The 21,676-nt window shown below is 47.2% G+C and overlaps 1 protein-coding gene across 1 annotated transcript; it reads right to left on the bottom strand.

The window, feature by feature from the left end:
• Window positions 1-251: 251 nt before the first annotated feature.
• Window positions 252-19,141, bottom strand: SIAH2 (siah E3 ubiquitin protein ligase 2). Its single transcript, XM_027543587.1, has 2 exons — window positions 18,198-19,141; window positions 252-1,826 (listed from the first exon to the last, which is right to left on the bottom strand). Exons 1-2 carry the CDS (start codon window positions 18,633-18,635, stop codon window positions 1,269-1,271), a joined length of 996 nt encoding a protein of 331 aa, XP_027399388.1. The 5' UTR covers window positions 18,636-19,141; the 3' UTR covers window positions 252-1,268.
• Window positions 19,142-21,676: the final 2,535 nt, after the last annotated feature.

The raw sequence follows: 21,676 nt of genomic DNA, 5'->3' as shown, positions 1-21,676 counted from the left end.
TCAGACAGAAAGAACCACTCCAAGGAGGAGACATACCACACCCATGACACTTTGTAGTTGAGAGAAGTGAGTTCAGACCCCAGTGGTGCCAGCGATCTGTGCTGTGGTCTTGGACAAATGCCTGTTTCTTCACAGAGAAACGGTGAAAGCTCCAAGGGGGTGCTAGGGGTAAAGGGGTGAAGCTTCATGGCACCTGCACACAGTAGATACCCAATAAGTATGCATCATTCCACTCAAGATGAAGCAGAATATTCATTTTTGAAAAATATTTATTAAAAAACTAAAGTGAATGTGGAAAAAAAAAACCCAACAAACCAAACCCAACACATACCTTTAAATAGCAAGCATATGACACTGGTTATAAAGCTTTTCCAACTCTACTGATCTAGTCTTTCCCACCATCTAAGTTAAGGAGGGCCTCTGAGGGAAGCCAGGTGTAAACAGGTCATTTGTACTAGTGATGAGCAAAAACTAACTACGTGAGAGCTATCAATGGCTACCCTTTCTGCTTTCCTAGGCAGTCCCTCCCAAACACAAGAGAGTGACTAGATCTCAAGACTGTTTGTGGGGAGCTGTGGTTCTTGTTTTAATCTGGGAGTGGGGGTGTGTGTGGATGAAATAGTAGAAAGACAGACAAATCAGTAGAGGGTAATCGGAAAGCACCTTTAAAATCTGGACCCTTTCCCACAATTTACCCAGTAGTTCTCAAACTTTACTGTTGGAAAGCATCCCCTGATGAGATTGTTAAATTCGCAGGCTCCCGAAATTGCATGTTTCAGATAAGCACGCCATTGATTCTGTGCACACTGGTTAGCCATCGGTTTGAGAAACACTGTTTAAAATGTAGTAAAACAATTCCTACCTCCTTAAACACAAGGTAAAAGCAAAGTTAAGGACTCTGCTGACAGTCACTGTGCTTTCGTCAACTTGGAGGGACCAATACAGGGAGGCAGGAAGGAGCCTCCAATTCCTAACAAACATCCTGGTCTTAGAGGAGCCCGAGCAACCTGTCAGGTGCTGTTCAGGAAGGAAGTAAAATTTAATAATCAAGTTGATTTCCGATCATAGGATGGCCTCCAAACGACTAACTGGCCAACCTCCTCTGTCCCGGTTTAATGAACTTCGTTGGGCCAGTGCCAGATGGGAAGCTGCTGTTCAGACAGGACACGGGGAAACTGTGGGTCCTGACTTGTGAAGACACTGTGAATAAAACACCTATAAAAACCTTTATTAACCAGAAAGCGCCACGCCCAAATCATGTCGGTGCGTCACGGACAACATGTAGAAATAGTCACATTGATGCCAAGGTTCCCATTATCTGCAAAAAGATGCGCTATGGCTGTGTCGAACACCAGGCAGTCGCTGTTCATGATGGCTGCGGACACACCATCATGGATGGACCGGGGCGTGGCCTCCCAGGTCAGTCTCCTCCGGTTTCCATTCAGTTCCAGTCTGTAGGCGAAGTTCTCCGCCTGCTTGCGAGTGCCGATGAGCAGGACGATGGCGAAGAACTGCTGGTGGCCCTCATACTTCTCTTGTTTCTCCAGCACCAGCATGAAGTGATGGCCGAAACACGACTGCATCATCACCCAGTCCACAGCTCCTGGCAGGTTAATGTCTGTGGCCAGGAAGACGATGTCCTCTCCCTGAAGGGTGGTGATGCTCTTGTGGGCGTGCATGAGATGGGACATCACGGCTTCCAGGGACCCCTGCCACTTGCAGGAAGCACCGGGACAAGGGCAAGAGTAGGGACGGTATTCACAGATGTCTTCATGCTCCGGCTTCTCGGTGTGGTGCAGGGTCAGGGAACAGCCCGTGGTCGCATACTGCAGGGACAGAAAGCAGCACAGTGAGACACTGGGGGCTTCCTCCACCTCTGAGGCTGCAAACCTCAGGTTTTCCAGACTCAAACTGCATTTTTGTTTCAACTACTTTCGTTCCAGGTGAGTTAAATATTGCAGACTGAAACATCTCAGTGCCTATTCATCCTCTGCACTGCCATGCATAAGATCAGGGGCCCATCCTGGCCAGGAATGAGCTGCATTCCCGCCCCTATTCCAACATTGTTGAAAACATGAGAACTGAAGTACTCTTACAAATTTTTCAAACAAAATTGTGGAGCCAGCCCTAGAAAACCTGGCTTTCCCCTTATTTTCTGTGAATTTAAAGATTTTTAAAAAGAATTTAGAATTGCTTGTGTGCATTGAGTGCTAAGTCACTTGAATCATGCTCGATTCTTTGTGACCTCATGGACTGTAGCCCTCCAGGCTCCTCTGTCCATGGGATTTTCCAGGCAAGAATACTGGAGTGGGTTGCCATGCCCGCCTTCAGGGGATCTTCCCAACCAAGGAATGGAACCAAGGGATGGAATCCGCATCTCCTGCATTGGCAGGCGGGTTCTTTACCACTAGCACTACAGAATTGCTAAGGGGTAGGACCAGGATGAACGTCGTCTTTGGACTAGTTTTCACTGACAGTCTTGCAGATGGTGTAATTCCCCCATTGGCCCCGTCCACTGCTTCCTGGCTCCAACTGTGAGCGGCAGGTGGGCTGTGGGAAAGCTGCCCTGTGGCCCCTGCTCTTGCTGGTGGAGTGACCAGCCCAGTGCAGAAGAGGGCTGGAGACCCCTCACATTGCTAGAACCGTGACCTCACCTTCACCTTTTACCCCTCGCCCCAAGGGTGGGCTTTGGACATACATTTTTTAGGAAAAGAAAGCACATTCAGAAACTCAGGAGACTGCTTTTCAGTTTGGTTCCAGCCAGTGGAGCTTAGAGTGAGAAGGGCCTCAGTCTCCTCTCAAAGTCCGCTGGACTTGCCTCAGACCCCTTCCTCAGGCCCCTGTGCTCACCTCCTCGTGACCAGGTGGTCAGGTCCTCCTGACAGGCCCAGGAGGAAGGGGAACTAGAGTGGGTGCTAGAGTGGGTACTTGTCCTAGGCGGGTTTCCTGACACAGTCTGTCTTTCAAACGCTGCCTTAATAGGGAGGGAACAAAACCTTTTTCTCCCTGCACATTCCTGATGGATAAATCACATCTATCGCGAGAAAAGACCACACCACAGGAATTAAGACTTCTGTACCCAAACTTCATGAGAATGACCCTGCTAACTCCCAGACACCAGATGGAGAGTGAGTCCACCAGTAGACACTTGCTCAGAGGACTATGCTGTAGTTTTGTCAAGAATAAGGAAACCTGAATGACCTCTTCAGGTGAAACCAGAAGTCAGCTTCCTCCCCGAGCCCAGAGTGGCAGGTACGCCATTTGGGTTCCTGCACTTGGATTCCCCCACCCCGTGTTGAGACACGAAGACATCAAATGATGGCAGGGCCACATCAATTTTCTTTTTGGTCCCACTGGCGACTTGCAGGATCTTCGTCCCCTCACCTGGGATTGAACCCAGGGCCACAGTGGTGAAAGCCCCGAGTCCTAACCACTGGACCACCAGGGACTTCCTCTGCTTCATTTTTCTAAGATGCCGTGTCCAAGGCTGAAAACACAAAACTGAACCCCACAGCTGTTTCTGCTTCTCCCTACCCGTCCTTAAGGAATAAACCCTTTTAAATTTTAAAGATAGGTCAAATTCTGATCTTTGCAGCTGAATTAAATCACTAGCAGTAAGCAGGCCCTGAACGTCTTCTCCTTACAAGACACTAAACTGCAGTCACTGAGAAGCAGATACGGAGGAGAGAAGGCCGCCACCACCCTTAGGGAGATGAGTCTCCCCTAATAAGGAAGAAGAAGGTGGCTTAGAGAGAGACATGCAGCTCCTTCCTCCTCCATACCTAACGTGAATTATAATGGTCTTCAGTAGAAATTGGCAGAAATAGTTCACTGTTATTTATTAATACTTTGCCTGTAGGAACTGCTTATTCATCTTTGAAAACCATGGACTAATTTTAAAAGCATGGGTATAAAACTTAATCAAGAAGAAGGAACAAATTTACTTATCCAGATATATTTATAGTTTGTGTTCCTAGCAGTGTAAGGCCCTAAATAAACCAAATCTCTATTAACTTTGTCTTAAATCCAGGGTGAGGCTCAGAATGCAGAGCCTTCTGAAACTCTTCTGTGAGTGATGGGTGAGACACTTCTGCCAAGCATTTAAAAACACACATCCAACACAATAAAAATAGCAAAAATTAACCCAGAACCTGGCCAATTTCCTGGCTGAAACAAACCCTCAATATTTGGATCTGAAGACCTTTCAGAAGGGGCTGTTTACCACAGTCGCCCAGGAATAATTCCAGGAACGAGAAGAACTCTGGCTTAGAATGTACAGAAAAAGTACCACCTGCCTCCTTCCCCAGCCCAAAGCCCCAAACTACTCCAGGTTCACCAGGTTCACCAAATGTATAACAAATATTTATCACCAAGCAATCATTTGAGAACTTTTTCTTGTGTAACTCAGGTAGGAATATTTATATTCTGAATTATTGGTTTGCCTTACAAGTCACATACTTTTCCTTCCACCCAAATATAGAGAACAGGGGACCTCCCCAAAATACACAAATAGACCAGGCATTACTTAGCATCTGTGTGGACAGTGACCTTGTGAGAAAAAATCTTACTGCTGCCTCTATTAACTTAAGTAAATAAAAATTTAAAGTGTTACGTGCTTATTCTGCTTTTTCTGAACAAGCTGAACTTTAATGCCAATCTATTCCTTCTCTTTTCCATCATGGGTGAGGGCGTGTCTTCATGACCACTGGCGCCACTGTTAGGACGACCAAATTAAAGATGGTGGTCTCTAAAAAGAAAAGATCTGGACTTTAAACATGTGTGCACTCACACGCACACAAACACATGCACTCTCGCGCCACATCTGACACTTGTGACAGTCTCGCCATTGTTCTGGAATGATGCTCTTGTCATTACATTAGCAGTGCTCCTGCAGGGATCAGAGGGCTGCCTTTGGGGTCTGCAAATCTCCTGAGGCAGCCTGTAGAACGGTTTAGGGGCCTCTGAGGAGCAAACCCAAATTGCATGGGTCCCTGGGCTTGTGTCTTCTTGATAAGCGCCAAGGGTTTCTAAGGGCTGCCACCGTCTGTGGCGCAGATCCCGCCCCTGTGGCGTCTGCTGTCAGAGGGGCTATACCATGCAACAATAAACAGCTCGAACACATCAGAAATACAGGTACCTATGCAAAGGAAGAAGGGGGGGCAGGGGTTACAGGTGATTTCAAAGTGGAGACACGTTGACGAAGGGGGGTATGGGAAGCCTCACGGGGGAGGAGGCAGATTGTGGAAGGAATAGTTCCATCTGGTTCTAGCGCGGGGTGAGCGGAGCATGTATTGGGGACAAAACCTAATGAGCAGGCGGGTCCAGGTTCCGTCCAGGACGTTGACAGTTTAGTTCATTTCCAGGGTTTCTCTGCAGCAGCACTACTGACGAAGAGCAAATGCGTCTTGGTTTGGGGGCTGTGCTGTGCGCTGGAGGGTGTTTAGTGGCATCCCTGGCCTTGAAGATGCCAGGAGAGTCCCCCTCGCTCAACGTGGTGACCACCAGAAATGTCACTAGGCATGGCCACATGTCTCCTGGGTGGCAAAATCACCCGAGTTGAGAGCCCCTGATTTCAGTGAGTGACACAACCCGGCTGGGCAGGCACACTCCCAGGCGTGAGGAGGGGCCACAGCAGGAAGCTGGTCCGGCTGGTCACTGCCCTGCCCAGCGGGTGCCACCTGAGGCACTTCAGGAAATAATCCAGCCACAACACACAGCTAGACCTCAATGGCTTGAGCAGCATGGATGGAGGCTGGGGCACTGGTTCCACCCGTTTTACAGAATGACTCATCCCAGCCATGTGGTCATCCATGGCCACACCAGGGTCAGAGCCTTGAGTTTCTGGATCCTCTGTGGCTCTTTCTCTGAACACAGCAGCTTAGGAGTCAAAGAACCAATCTTTTGCGGAAAAAGAAATTGGCCTTGATCTCCCCACCCAAGCCCTCCCAGCCTACCACCCAACATACACAAAACCCAGGGTCCACAGATATGCTGTTTCTGGAAACTGGTTCAAATATAACTTCTCCCTGGTTTGCAAGGAGAAAAACAGCCCCAAACGCGGCTATCCCCAAGGACTGAGGCAGCAGCAGATCACAAACAAGTAACCAGTAATTAGGCCCTCCTCGCCTTCTCTGGCATCTGGCAAGAAAGTCCTGAGGTTTCCCTCCTCTCGCTCTGGCCAGGGCCTGCCCACCCGGTGGGAGGGTTCAAAGGATGCCCGTTTTTCTTGAGACGACCGGTTCTTCAAGGCACACACTTGTCTCTGAGATAAAGCACCTGGGCTGCTTTGCAGACGGCTGCCTGCAGCCTGGGACACATCTGCGGTTATAAATGAGATTTCCCCCTCAGGAAATATCTGCTCATCTCCCCTGGGGGGTGGGGCTCGAGGTGGGATTTGCTTTAAGTAAACCCCTCTTTAAGCTGGGGGCCAGGGGCTGCTCGACCACACACACAAGCCCAAAGCTAAAGAAGAATGCACGGCAGGGGGAGAGATGGCCCAGCAAAGCAATGTTGAAATAACACTTCTGACTTTTCCTTTAGAAATTTTTCACGTTGCGACGGCTCAAAAGTCTTGTGCAAACACATTCTGCTGCTCTGAAAAGGCGACAGAGGACCCTGGTGCCTCATTCTGATGTCTTTGCAGAAAGCAGTAAATAGTGCCAATTCTTTCCCTGGACATGGGGTTTGAAGGTGGTTTTATTTAAGCTGGAATTTAGACAAGGGTTTCTCCTTTTTGGCACAGAGACCCCTTGACACACAAATACACGTGACAAGGTACGTCAGAAACATAGTCAAACACTAGACACCTGGTATTTATTCAAGAAACACAGGCATATTATATTTGTTTAAGGAATAAGTATATAAACGGAATTCTTAGCCTGGGTGCTAGTGAAGGTCGTGGATTCCATGACTGGTTTAGAACAAGTTTTTTCACCTATTTAATTAAATCTGAGTCCAGGCAATTTAAGGACGATTTGCTGAACTCTCAACAATCAACAGTCTACGACACTGGAGGCACTGGGAACCAACCAGGTCCCTCTGGGGACTGTGAGGTAACCGCCTTGCCTCCACCTGCTTACCTCCTAGGAAACGGTGAAGTGTATTAGCAGACTATCTGCCAGTACCTCAAATGACAACATCTCAAGAAAAGCAAAACATAGTAGATACTTGTTGCTGATGCTTATAAACGTCTGAATTAGAGCCAGGAAATGACCTTGTCTTGGGGTAAGCCAAAGCAAACTGCACTTCCTTTCCATCTAAATAAGCTGTAAGCATCACAGAATGCACACGGATGACCAAACGTCTGACCCTGGACTGGGAAACCAAAACTGCTACAAAGGGCATTACTGGGGCAACCGCTGAAATTTGAATATGGACTCTGGATTACATAAGAATATCTACACTGTATCACATTTCCTGATTTTGATAACTGTACCATAATTACATAAGAAAATGTCCTTGATTTTAGAGGAGAAACACAGGGAAGTACTTAGGGATAAAAGGACAGGGTGTCTGCAGTTTCCATGTAATATATATATATATATGAATGGAGAGAGCACAAACAGTAAAGCAAGTGGGCAAAAAGGAGGTAACTGGTGAATGTGGATAAAGGCCATATGGGAATTTGTACTAACATTGCAAGTGTCATGTAAATCTGAAATCATATAAAACAATCCAGAGGGACTTTCCTAGTGGTCCAGTGGCTAAGACTTTGCACCTCCCAGTGCAGGGGGCCTGGATTTGATCCCTGGTCAGGGAACTAAGATCCCGTGTGCCACAACTAAAACCCAGCACAGCCAAATAAATAAAAACAAATATTAACAAAAAGCCCCAGAGACTAAGCATATTCATCCTTCTGGGGGTAGAGATTCTTTTTGCAGATCTGAATGATTATTGTGATAGTTTTTCCTTTTTCAAAGAAAATATACTTTTAACTACATACTTGCATGTAAATGCAACTAAACTAATAGTTTATCTTTTGTTAGAAGCTCTTGGGACTCATTTTAGTGAACCAACAAAATGTGGCAGTGAAGACATCAATTGTTACAATTACCAACACTTTTTTGACCCCCTCCCCCCTCAAAGAAAAGAGAGCCTTCTCTGTTGCTCCTCGGATCCTTCCAGAGGTTTGTGGGCACCTGACAGATCGATGGCCCTGGACGATGGTTTCCAGGTTCCTGATCCACCACCCTCAGTGCTCCAAGGGAAACTCCTGTTTGCTTCCAGACCACATCTGGAAGAGGAGCTCCAGGTATGAAACATACCTGCACCTCTTTCATAAACAGGGAAACCCCTTTTAGCACTGGGGAAGTGACCCCATGAATGGAATCAGAGTTAGTTCAGTGGGAAGGATGGATCCTGACAGTATAACAGGTATGATCAGCAGACGATAAAAGGCTATTGGTTGAAGTCTCTGTTTCTCAACATTGTTTAGACTTGATCAAGTGGGAGCTGCAGCTAAACCTAGTCTAGACCCATATAGTGGTAAAACTTATATCTTAACCAGCAGTTACACTTAAATGTTACCATTTTCTTTAACATTTAAAAATTTTTATTTACGGCTGCGCTGGGTCTTTGTTGCTGCGTGTGAGCTTACTCTCGTGGAGAGCGGCGGCTGCTCTTTGTTGTGGTTCACAGGCTTCTCACTGCAGTGCCTTCTCTTCTTGTGGCTCACGGGCTCCAGGGCACACAGGCTTCAGTAGTCGTGGCTCGTGGGCTCAGGAGCCGAGGTACATGAGCTTAGCCGTTCCGTGGCATGTGGCATCTTCCCGGACCACGGATCGAACCCGCCGGCGTCCCCTGCGTTGGCAGGTGGATTCTCAACCACTGGACCAGCTGCTGCCGCTGCCAAGTCACTTCAGTCGTGTCTGACTCTGTGCGAACCCACAGATGGCAGCCCACAAGGCTCCACCGTCCCTGGGATTCTCCAGGCAAGAACACTGGAGTGGGTTGCCATCTCCTTCTCCAGTGCATGACAGTGAAAAGTGAAAGTGAAGTTGCTCAGTTGTGTCCGACTATTAGCAACCCCATGGACTGCAGCCCACCAGGCTCCTCCATCCAGGGAAGTCCAATTTTACCACTTTCTAACAGGACTTCTAGCAATCAAAGCTAGCTCTTTTGTGACTAAAATTTTTTTTATCTTCCCCCCAAAATATCACTGAATGATCCCACATTATTTTCCAATTAATTTATGGGTCTGTTAATTTTGCTTATTGACTTACTGATGTATTGCCTGCTTCCTGTTCACCCACTATTTGTTGGTAGATGAATAAATATTAGGTTTATCTGCAAAAGATGATTTCTCTCCACCATGTTTCTTTAATTAAGTCTTACTGTGGAACTTAGAATTAAAAAATAATTCAATAGATCTTGAGACCATGTAAGAAAAAAATGCATATTTTAGACTTCATTCATTCTGGGTTGAATGACTTCTGTAATTTTTGACCAAGGCATTTCACATACTTTATTTATATAAACTATTTCGACGGGGGTGTTTCTAGCTTTTCTGAAACCTTACCTAGATGGGGAAACAGGATGCTGTTGTCATTCTGATGGCTGTATGTCACTTTTGCCTACGGTGTCTTTGCAACCACTGGTAGAGTGGCTGTGATTGGAACTCAAGTAACCAGTGTCTTGTGTGACCTTGGTTGAGCCTGCCTACCCTGTCACCTCTGAGTGGGTCTATAAAACTACCTGCCAAATAATCAGTCCTTGACTGTTATTACCAGTGGAGAAGTTCAGACTTGAGGAGCAGGAGAAATGACATCTCTTTTTGTGACTTCATTATAATGCTCACCCTGCATCTGTTTGTCTAGCATCTTTCCTCTAAGAACCTCAGCGGATTTTCACTTAAATAGTACACTCCTCACCTCGGCAGAATTATCAGAGTGCAGTCTTAGTTTCACAGATGATAGTATGAGAAGACAGTGTCACTCAGTCCCCGAACTGTCGAACAGTGGTGAGGCTAAGCAAAGACTGACACTGAACTTTATAAACTTCCTTCCGGAGAAGGCAATGCTCATGAAAACCTTGGGCTTAAAAATTCTCCTTTTTGCCTAAGAAAAAGTCAACAAACCCCACGTGGCAGGGCTTTCTTACTGAAGGTGACTTGGCGGGAGAATCCGACCTCTTATTATCGCAGTCATCTGAGAACATCCTGCTTTTGGGGAGGTGTGTGTGTCCAAGTGTGCATGTGTGTGTGCATACAAAGACTCCTTGGGATGGCAGGGGTTTCTTTTTAATCTTGGAAGTGTTAAACAAAAGTTGACTTTTGACCGAGTATACCTCTCATCTGACCATAGATCGAGCTAGCAGGCAATACCCTCCGTGGACTTGGAGAACCAGTTTCGTGAGGTCTCTTCAGAATCTCTGCTGAAGCAAACAAAAGCAGGAGCTGGAGTGAGAGGCTTTATGGACCTTGTCCAGCCTTTCTCAACACCCTTCTTCCTGCCAGCTTCCCATCTGCGAGATCACATTCACTGCCCTGCCCACCCTTCAAACGCTGCTCCACCTCTCTGGACGCTTTATTTCTCAAAGGATACAACTGAATTCACAAGAAAGCTTAAGTGGTAGGGCTGCCAGATTTAGCAAATAAAAATACAAGCAGCCTAGAATGTTCCAGGCAGTTATTTATTATAAGCAGCCTAGAACGTTCCAGGCAGTTATTTATCTGTTAAAATTTAACTAGGCATCCTTATTACACCTAGCAGCTTCAGGGGTACCACTGCCATCCCTCCAGAAGCTACTGTGTGAGCCTGGAATGGGAAGGAGATCACCTCAGCCAGGCAGAGGGGTAGCAGAAAAGACACTGTGTGTATAATTACAAGGCACCTTCTGGGGTTTCTGCTCAGCATGTGGGAATCTTAATTCCCAGACCATGGATCAAACCCACATCCCCTGAAGTGGAAGCTCAGTGTTTTAACCAGTGGACCACCAGGGAAGTCCTCAAACTTACAAATTTTGAGCAAATTTCTTAGGGGGGATGTTAACCATGTTCTGTTTCCTTTACAAAGTAATTAGGAGGATAACACGAGATAATGTACCCAGCTTGGACCAGGTAAACAATGTTTTCTACAAGCACTGGCCTCCCACAAGCCCCATCGGGATATTCCATCCCTTCCTTTCTTGTGGACACCCTGCTCATCCTCCTTAATACAGCTCTGATACCACAACTGAGGGAGGCCTCCAGACTCCTCTGCTCCTACTACTGGAGAATTCCATGGACTGTATAGTCCAGGGGGTCACAAAGAGTCAGACATGACTGAGCAACTGGACCTGACCTCAGACTCCAATCATTTGCTTTCTGTTAGTTTCTAACTGTGCACATTTATTTAGTTTTTACTTTGTGCTGGGCACTTTGCATGAATTACTACCACAGTCATCATCCCATTTTAGCAAAAAGCCACTGAGGCTTGGAGAGGTCACCAACCAGTAAAGACAGATAGGATTGGGACCAGGAGGCTCAAGTAGGGCCTGCCTTCAAAACTACCAGAGTTAAGAGATGAAGGGGAGGAGTGGGAGAAGGAAAGACCCAAAGACACCACCTCCATTAATTCAAAGTTTTGAAATAGGGCCCAGGCCCACACATTTAATACCTTCCATTCATCTCGACAGCTAAAAACTAGGAAAGGGGGTGACCTTTTATCTCACGGACACTATACAGTATAAAAATGATTACAACTTTTACCCAACTGGCAATAAGAATGTCAATTTCGCAGTTTTTAAGAAACAAATGGAGAATGGATGTGTGGGGCAAAGTTGATGCAATTCTGCTAGGGAATTTTCAGCATCTCTCATGAGCTTTAGAAAGTATACTCAGGTGAATGCTGGCATTCACTCTGGCACATGTATACCTACTGTGTGCCCTTTTCAAAGAATGAGGACCTTACGGGTGTGAATGAGAAACGCCACTGTTCACAAATTTTGTCAGATGCACAAGTTGGACAATAAAGATATTTTACACTGAGGTCTTCCTATGGTCATGTGTATACAGCACTTTATATAGGGCTTCCAAGAAAAAAACAAAAAGGGCAATTCTAATCCATCCTAAGCTGGGGACTCTATAGGTCAGACCTGCTGTGCCTTTTGGCTTTTGTCCACTCTGGCTGTACCCAAGATCAATCTTTAGCAATGATTTACTCTAGTTCCAGGACTTGGTGACCTGTGAAAAATCTTTGGCCAACTCTGTGTAGAATCATCATTAAACTTCCAAGTACTCTTTTCATGCATTCTAGTGCTTCTGTTCTTGATTTTACACTCAAAAGCTGTCTGTTGTCTTCTGGAAAATCTTGAGCCTCACCAGAAACACATGTGGACCCCAGTGCTTGCCAGCACAAGCTTCTATGGGCCAACCCAGTCAACTTCAGCCAGGAGTGAGGACAGAAGGGATAACTTCCAAAGTAACTGATTTTGTCTTAGGGGAATTTTTGAGGTTCGGAAGAGATCCCTGAAATGGTTTTGGCAAATTGGCTTATCCCCTCAGACTGTTAGGTGACTGATCACCCATCACCTAGCAACTGCTCTGATCCCACCCACCTTCCATCTGTTTTGGTGACAAAGAAGTCCTCGCCAGCATTGCTAATCTGACCTGAGAGCACCCACCAGCTCAAGGTTATCTCTGTTCTTTTTAATTAATGAACAAACAGATCTAAGGAGCTAGTGACAGGACTGAGATCACAGAAAGCCAGGATGAGAACCCAGTTCTGTCTCCTGACTAGTGCCTCTTCTCTTGAACAGCTCACTAGATTCCAGAATTTTAGGCAGAAGAAGATCCTTGGTATAGTCATCTTGTCCAGCTCTTAAGACATTCAGGTGCAAAGAAATAGACTGACTTGAACAAAGTGTCAAACATCTAGTCAATAGGACAATAGTTCAGGTCTTCCAAAGGCCAGAATGTTGGCATTTTCTCTCAGCAAAACAAAGATGAAAAGGCAGTAAGCTGTAACAGTCGGGACCTATCAGAATTCCAGAGTTCATATGTTCTCAGAGTCAAATGAGAACTTCCAGGCTCAGTGGATGTTTTCTGAAAGAGAACCAGGTCAGAAGTTGGAGTTTGGTCTATAGACATGGTTGGTTTGGCCTGCAAGTGCTAGCTTTAAATCTGAATTTGGACAATGTTTAAAAAAAAAAAAAAATCGAGATATTTAACATTTTAAAAATGCAGATTTCTGAATTTTCTTGAAAAAAAAAAAAAAAACAAAGATCTGGCATGGCTGCAATCACATTCCCATCCTGGCCAATCAGCCAGAGTTGAGCAAAAGTTGTCCAACTCCCAACCACCTCCACTGCTCCTGCCGTCGCTTGAAGCCTAAGGTCACATGGCAGATGCCCCTCTCCCTTGCATTACCTGTCCCTACTGGTGTTTAGCATTTCTCCCCACTGGACTAGATCAGTCCACACATTTTAACTTCTAACTGGATTATCTGATCTGACTTTAAGATTTTTTTTTTTTAATGTGGACCATTTTAAAGTCTTTACTGAATTTGTCACAATATTGTCTTTTCTTTTCTTTTAATGTTTGTTTTTTGGCCAAAGGCATGTAGGATTTTAGCTGCCCAACCAGGGATTGAACCCACACCCCCTACCCTGGAGGACAAAGTCTAAACCACTGGACCATCGCAGAAGTCCCTGTGTTTTTTTTTTAAAGAATACAAACAACACTGGCACAATCCAACTACAGAGAAGAAGTATCTGACGAGGCTTTCTAAGTATTTGGAGATAATGCTGCTAGAAACTTCTACAGAAACCAAAGAAAAAGTGGAAAGAAAATGTCTCATAGTGTAAGAGGGCTGGGGTGTGTATTAGTATTTCCTATGGTTTTGGAGAGAAATAACTCTTTGCGACCCCATGGATTGTAGCTGCCAGGGGAATTCTCCAGGCAAGAATCCTGGAGCTGGTAGCCATTTCCTTCTTCAGGGTATCTTTCTGACCCAGGGATCGAACCTGGGTCTTCTGCATTTCAGACAGATTCTTTTACCGTCTGAGCCGCCAAGGAAGCCCCGAAGAAAAAGTGGAAAGAAAATGTCTGATAGTGAAAGAGGGCTGGAGTGTGTTTTAGCATTTCTCATGGTTTTGGAGAGAAATAGTTGGCTGATATTAAAACACACTGTGGAGTGGGGGGCCCCAATTTGTCAGCCTTCACTTCTCCCCCTGCATCCACACTCTCCAGAGATGATGGTGGGTTTGTGATAAGGGGACAGGATGTCAAAACTTCTCAGGCATGGCACAAGTCATAGAATGGACTAAAAATACCCCGGGTGGCAGAGAGCCATACTCTGATAGAGATCCTTTTTTAAAAGGAGATCTGAGCTAACAGTGCATGTGGTGCCCTCTGTCACAGGTGCTGGCAGGACTCTAGCCTTTAATTATGTGACCCCGTCCCTTTTTGGTGACTCATACCCTGGTTCAGAGGGTAAAGCGTCTGCCTGGAATGCGGGAGACCCAGGTTTGATCCCTGGGTTGGGAAGATCCCCTGGAGAAGGAAACGGCAACCTACTCCAGTATTCTTGCCTGGAGAATCCCATGGACAGAGAAGCCTGGTGGCCTACAGTCCACGGGGCCACAAAGAGTTGGACACAACTGAGTGACTTCACTTTCTTTCCACTTTGGGGCCAATAGAAGCATGAGCAATTCAGAGCTGGATTGCTGCTGCTGCTGCTGCTAAGTCGCTTCAGTTATCTCCGACTCTGTGCGACCCCACAGATGGCAGTCCACCTGGCTCCCCTGTCCCTGGGATTCTCCAGGCAAGAACACTGGAGTGGGTTGTCATTTCCTTCTCCAATGCATGAAAGTGAAAAGTGAAAGTGAAGTCGATCAGTCGTGTCCGACTCTTCGCAACCCCATGGACTGCAGCCCATCAGGTTCCTCTGTCCATGGGGTTTTCCAGGCAAGAGTACTGGAGTGGGTTGCCATTGTCTTCTCTGAGAGCTGGACTGAAATCCCCCCATATACTGGATGCATAAGCTATTCCCCCTCACCCTTTGATCTTCCCACCCCCCAAGCCCTACAAAATTCCTCCCAATAAACTTTATAGTCAGCAGCTATGTTGTCTCACTGGGATGTGTCCATCTGGTGACCTCATCCAGTTGGATGATTTTGTTACTGGTGTCAACCTCAGGTTGTGATCTGGAGCCTCCGAATATAACCTCAGACTCCAAATCAAAGGATGTGTGCCTTCAGGTTGAAGGTTTATGGACTGGTCCACCGTGTGATCTCAAGTCACTTAACTCTTAACCTCTCTATAGGCGCATGTTTCCTCATCTGAGAATAAGAAAGGCAGACTCATAAAAGATAACCCACACAAAGGAGCTGGCATGCAGAGGGCCTAAACAAGCATTCCACAGAGCCTCCCTTCTTTTCATGGAGTTCTAGTAAGCTACAGGTCCTTAGAAGTTGAACAGTCCAATCCCCTCATTACAGATGAGAACATCAGACTCTCAGAGGCAGTCTCTCAGGCAAACAATGGCAGCACCAAGCAACTCTTGAGAGCTGGCTTCTGGTATTTTACCCAACACGGGTTTTCTCCCATGAGCCAGTCCATGAGAGACTCAGAGCAAGTGGGGACAAGGCAGTCCCTATGACTTCCAGGAGCAAGTGTGAAGCACAGGGCTGGCCAAGCAGACCATTGTGTTGGAGTTTGCCACAGGCCTTACTACTCCCTATTGCTCTCAGCCTTCCCAACGAATATTATTTCAGTTGCTTGCTGCGTCTCTGTATCCATCCAAGTTTGATTTATCCAGACTAACTGGTTGAGCTCCCCTGTCAATAGTCTGGATTACTGATCAATCAAAGTTGAGGTGTGCATATTCCAGCTTTATAAATCTCACATATATGTATTTATAGAAAGTGACCTCCCCCCGCCAAGGTCACTTTCTAAGCTGGGTTCCTGGTCTGTAGGGGGATGGCTGACCTTGTTTAATTTCAGCTCGCAAAGCAATGGCTTTGTCCAGCCGCAGTCTTACAGAATGGGACCTTTTTAAAAATCAGTGACATATACAGAAACACTGGATACCCTTGATTCCCAAGAGACCTCTTCTTCAAGACATATCACATTAGGAAAGAATATATACTTCAGTAGGAACAAGAATTCTGGATTCTGAAAGTGAAACTTCACACTTCATATAGCATGCTATAACTGCCCCCATTCTCTAAGGAGCAAGCAACATAATGCTCTTATGATACTGCTTTAAAAAATAAATTAGGGATAGCCTGTTCAGTCGCTAAGTTGTGTCCGACTCTTGTGACCCCATGGACTGTAGCCCGCCAGGCTCCTCTGTCCATGGGATTTCCCCAGGCAAGAATACTGGAGTGGGTAGCCATTCCCTTCTCCAGGGGATGTTCCCCACCCAGGGATCGAACCCGCATCTCCTGCATTGTCAGGCAGATAGGGATAGCTGACTGATATCAAATGCTCATTTGTAAAATGTTATTTATCTGAAATCATTTCTTCTGTTTGCCACTAAAGGCCTAGGGGAAAGTGAAGGGCTGAGAAGATGGCTCCCCAGAAACCCTGTGGGGCATCCCCCACCTACTCACCCAGCTTCCACAAAATATCTCAAACCTCAAATATCCACTCTTATGTCACCAATCACCAAATCTTCCCTTGATCACCAGGCTGCCACCTTGTTCATGACCCTAAGAAAATTTTGAAACTCTTTTGTGTAAATTTTATGACAAACTACTTCTGAGCTGGGTGCATTAGTAAGCACTGCATGAGGAGTGGTCCAAAGCATGATAATTTGAAGGTTGACTGAAAACCCATAGCTCAAACACAAGTTCAAATGCTTATTTGAATATGCTATTTTAAGCCCTATTTGTGGCAGGACACAGACCAAATTAAATCACTCATTTTACTGACATGCGTCCCAAGCTTCAGTTCTCTGGTGGATTATTTTTAATTTAAAAATAAGCCCTTTCCCTATAAAAGTAAGCAGCAGCAAAGAGAAATCAATGCAAGAGAGCCTAAATGGCCCATGAGGCGCTTTACCAAAAAAACTCCAAAAATATTAATGACATTATTTCTAAGTTTAAAAAATGAACTGTATGGTAAAAGTCTAGGTTATAATGCGGTAATATAGATATGTTTCTATCTGCTCCTGAAACTGCTCCTGAAGATTTTTACCCAAAAGATGTAAACTGATGTTACAGTATGACCGCACAACGGAAAATTATGCAGCCATTTAAAATACAGTGAGATAGAGATAGCCTGCAGACATATAAAAATATGTGTCATGAAACGAACCTAAGTCAGCAAGCTGCAGAAGCCATTTTTGGAGAAAAACTTATGTGTGCATGTATAAACCTTCCTGACATTAACATCTACCATTCCATATTCAGCTGCGGAGAGTGTATTTATACATGGTTAGAAAAAACCCCGTGCAGATGCATACTAAACCTAACATCGGTGGGAAAGGAGGAGAGACGTTTGGGTCTTTCACTTGTCTCAGTGATGTGCCTTTTTTTTTTTTTTTGCAAGGGCACTAATAATTTTTTAACTAAACAAAAAACAAAGTGGTGGGCTTTAAAGAACTGTAACAACAGCTCCTGCTTGCCCTTCCAGTTAAATTCCCCATCAACTCTTGTTTTCACCCCACTTAGTAAAATAACAGAACTCCTCAGTCTTTGGAAGGCTAGGAGAGGGAAAGGCGTGGCTTACAAGGTTTTCTTGTTGTTGGAGGAAAACAGGCTGTAGGCGCCTTTTTTTTTTTTTTTTTTTTTTAGCTACACTCCCGAGGGCTCCCACGTGTCAGGGGTGCGCAGAAGGCAGACGCGGGGGACAGGAGGAATCCACTACCAGTCCTTCCAAGCCCAGCGCTGGCGAAGGGTGCGTTTAATTCGCTCCTTTCCCCTCTCCTCTGTCCCCCACAGATAGTCAGCTTCTGGGTCCAAGTTTTCCTTCGGCGGCCCAGCTCTACCCAGGCTGAGTACACGTCTGCAGAGTACGCAGGCTCCGGGTGGGGACAGCGTGATCGCGTGCCAATCAGGCTGGGGTCAGTGATCGGGCAGCAGTCGGCCCAGAGCTGCTCCCAAAGTGGACAGGTGGCATGGGGGAGGGCGAACACGGTGTAAACTCCCCCCCCCCCCCCGCCCCCGTTAATAAGAGAGAAGCCCACCGCGTCTCAGCGCCCGCGAATGGGCTGGGGACACAGGAGTCCCTGGAGGTCGCCAGGCGGAGGTGCGTGGCTGGCACCTGGGCTTACCTTGCAGGGAAACAGAACTGCCGAGGCCACCTTCTCCATAGCCAGGTTCCTGATGCTGGGCGTCAGGGCGCCCCGGCACGTCGGGCAGCAGCTCAACTTCTGGCGGCATTGGTTACACACCAGGTGCCCGGCCTGGCACTGCAAGATGGGGGGCAGGACATAGTCAAAGCAAACCGGGCACTCGAAGAGCGAGGTCAGCTCGTGGTGCTGCGGAGACACCGGGCCAGCCCCGCCGCCGCCGCCGCCGCCGCCGCCGCCGCCGCCGGGGCCCGAGATCACCGCCGCCGCGGCGGGCACCGCGGACGAGCCGGGGCCCGCAGCCGAGATGGTGGCGGCGGCCGGGGGCGCAGCCGGGGACGGAGCGTGCTGTGGCTGCGGCGGCGGCTGCTTGCTGCAGGGTTTGTTAGCGCTGGGGCCGGTGGAGGACGGGCGGCTCATTGCGCTCCGAACCAACCATGGAACTGCGGGCGCCTGCCTGCCGCGGGGCCGCCGGGGTCAAGGCGGTGCGCGCCCCGCGGGCGGCGGGCTCCGGGGCAACGCCACCGCGCCCAGCCCGGGACCGAGCAGCGGAGACGATCGGCGCCGGGCAGGATGGGGGGCCGGACCGCGCTGACGATCTCTGCGGTCCCCGGCGCTCGGAGCACCCCTCCGCGCCCCCAAACTCCTCCTCTCGGCGGCGTCGCGGCCCCGAAGCCGAGCGGTGCGCAGAACCCCGGCCCAACAGCTACCGAAGCGGCCGCTGACGCAAGCCCCGGGGGCGCGCGCGGACGTGACGCTTGGACACGTGTGCGGCCGCCCGGGCGCGCGGGGACTGGCAGAACCACCCGGAGCTGGAGCTCCGGCTCCGCCCGACTCCAGCTGGCAGCGCTGGGGACCGCCTAGCGCCGGCGCTTCCTGCCCGGGGTGCGGGCCCTGCCCGCGCCAGTGAGCATGCCCGGCTAGCCGCTGCCGCCGCGCGGGGTCTCCTTTTCCGGGCCGCGTAGGAGGCGGCCCTTCGGCAAGGCGTCGCCTGAGTTTTTTGGCCACACCCCGGGGAGTCACGCCAACGCGTTCCGCGGGCGGAAAGCCGAAGGATAACTTTAGGCGGGGCGGGGGCTTGGATAGTGGGCGGGGCGGGGCGGGACGCGGGTGCCCAGGGACAGGTCGGAAAAAACCGAGAGGTTTCTCTTCCCAGCGTTGAGTCAGCAGCGCGCGGGGGAGGCGTGACCGCGTCCAGGGCGGCTCTTAGACCCGGAGCTTTGGGCGGGAGCAGGGCAAGGGGCTCGGGATGGGTCCGCAGCGGGTGCAGGACCTAGTGCTGGGATATTAAGGATGTGTTTGAACCACTCTTTGGTTCTGCTCTTCCCAGGCGGAGAGGAGGTAAACTAGTCTTTCACCTTTGGACCTGCCAAAGCCTTCGCTGAATTGAGTTGAGCGCCTCTGACTTGCTAGAGGGCCAGGGAGGGAGTTCACGGACAGAGTTAACTAAAGAGAGTTGGAGATCGCCAGAATCTAAGAATGCCAGAAATGTGGCTTGGGTCCTGAAACCCCGGGAAAGCAGTGGATGATGTTCCAGTACAACGCATCTTTATCTTTGAGATCCCGCGGAAGTCCAAGACTTTGATGGCAGGATGTGGGCCCTGGTCCCACACGCTCAGCCGAAGCCCTGGAGTGAGAGCCACAAGTTAACATGTACGGAGTTGAATTGCTTTTCTGCAACTTTCACCCACTGACACTGGAATTGAGGCAATGAGCTTTGTAGCTGGGACTCAGGTCATTCTTTGTAGGAGAGGCAGTGGTAAGGACTAGGTGGAAAATGGGCCTCTGCTTACCATCGGTGTGACTTTGGACAAGTTCTTTCTCTGTGTCTCAGTTTCCTCATTTGAGAAAGTGGAATAAAAACAATACCTATCTTATGGGTGGGATAGTGAGGATTAAATGAGTTTGTTATATGCCAAGAACCTGGCCCATAATAAGAGCTGTTTAAACGTTAGCAGTTATTTTTAAAAAGTAGTATTGCTGCTGCTGCTGCTAACTCGATTCAGTCGTGTCCGACTCTGTGCGACCCCATAGACGGCAGCCCACCAGGCTCCCCAGTCCCTGGGATTCTCGAGGCAAGAATACTGGAGTGGGTCGCCATTTCCTTCTCAAATGCAGGAAAGTGAAAAGTCAAAGTGAAGTCGCTCAGTCGTGTCCGAGTCTTAGCGACCCCATGGACTGCAGCCTACCAGGCTCCTCCGTCCATGGGATTTTCCAGGCAAGAGTACTGGATCTTTCTGTATACCGTGTATAAGACTAAAGTTTCTTCTGGCTTCTAATAGTCAATTTTTGGGAAGTTTTATTCACTGATACTCATTAATATTATTAAACAATGTTTAATATTTAATTAATATTTAATTAGAATTAGAATTATATTTAATTATATTTATAAATATAAATATATTTAATTATATTAATTAGAATTAATTAATATTTAGTAATATTAATGAGTATCAGTGAATAAAATTTGTCCAAAAAATAGACTGTTAGAAGCCAGAAGAAACTTTAGTCTTATACACGGTATATAGAAAGATTACATGCAAGGATTTTGTTGCATTTGATCTAAATCTTGAAAAAAATTAATAGATAACATTGTTCAATCTTAAATAAATGTTTCCTGAGCATTTATTATGTACCAGCAGTCACTGTTGGACTCTGACAATGGTTCTAGTTTAGTCTACTAATAGTAAGGGAACAATATGCTAATAGGCAAACGCTCATGAAAGAGAGTTTCAGATAAATAGTTGAGTGTGTGAAGGGTGGTGGTGAAGATACTGTAGCAGCAGCTAAAGCACATTGAGAGAATGTATTGGGACTTGGGGGCCTAGGGGTGGTATATGGGAGCCTCAGTTGGCCTGATAAGACCTTTACATCAGTGACAAGGGGCAGTCTCTGTAGGTTTTTGAAAGGCACAGTAATGTGGCTGAGTCTGAGTTTTTGGAAGAGTACTCTGGGAATACAAAAAAATAATAATAATAATAACTGATGTTTATTAAATGTCCACTATGTGCCAAGAATGGATGGTTCTCAGGCCTCTGCAATAATCCTACAGGATGGATACTAATGTTATCATTTCCATTTTATAGTCAAGGACACTGAGACACAGAAAGACTTAATTTGCTCAAGATCACGTAGCTGATCATGTTGAAAAAGCTTCAGAGTCCTTTTTTCCCTAAGCTTTTTGTTTTTTTGACCTTGGACAGTTTTTGAGTCTTTATTGAATTTGTTACAATGTTGCTTCTGTTTTATGTTTTGGTTTTGTTGATGCATGTGGGATTTTAGCTCTTCTACCAAGAATTGGACCGCCAGGGAAGTCCTAGGGCCTTTCTTGTTAAGTACTAATCTATATCCCTTTCAATTATACCACAAAAACTACTTATAGTTTGGTTAAGGAGTTAAAGTTAGCACACTCAACACAGAAGACAGTTATACAGCCTCTAATAGAGTACTGAATTTTGTGA

Source organism: Bos indicus x Bos taurus, chromosome 1, assembly GCF_003369695.1.
Source record: "Bos indicus x Bos taurus breed Angus x Brahman F1 hybrid chromosome 1, Bos_hybrid_MaternalHap_v2.0, whole genome shotgun sequence".
In the NCBI taxonomy this organism is placed as follows: Eukaryota; Metazoa; Chordata; class Mammalia; order Artiodactyla; family Bovidae; genus Bos; species Bos indicus x Bos taurus.
The sequence above is the reverse complement of the archived record's forward strand: the minus strand, read 5'-3'. Positions and strand labels throughout refer to the sequence as shown.

What these genes read in the sequence shown, in the direction of transcription:
- SIAH2 (XM_027543587.1), bottom strand. Translation starts at nt 18,635, where the DNA reads ATGAGCCGCCCGTCCTCCACCGGCCCCAGCGCTAACAAACCCTGCAGC. An exon ending in CAGTTCTGTTTCCCTGCAAG is followed by an intron (nt 1,827 to 18,197) that starts GTAAGCCCAGGT and finishes CTGTCCCTGCAG; the next exon opens with TATGCGACCACGGGCTGTTC.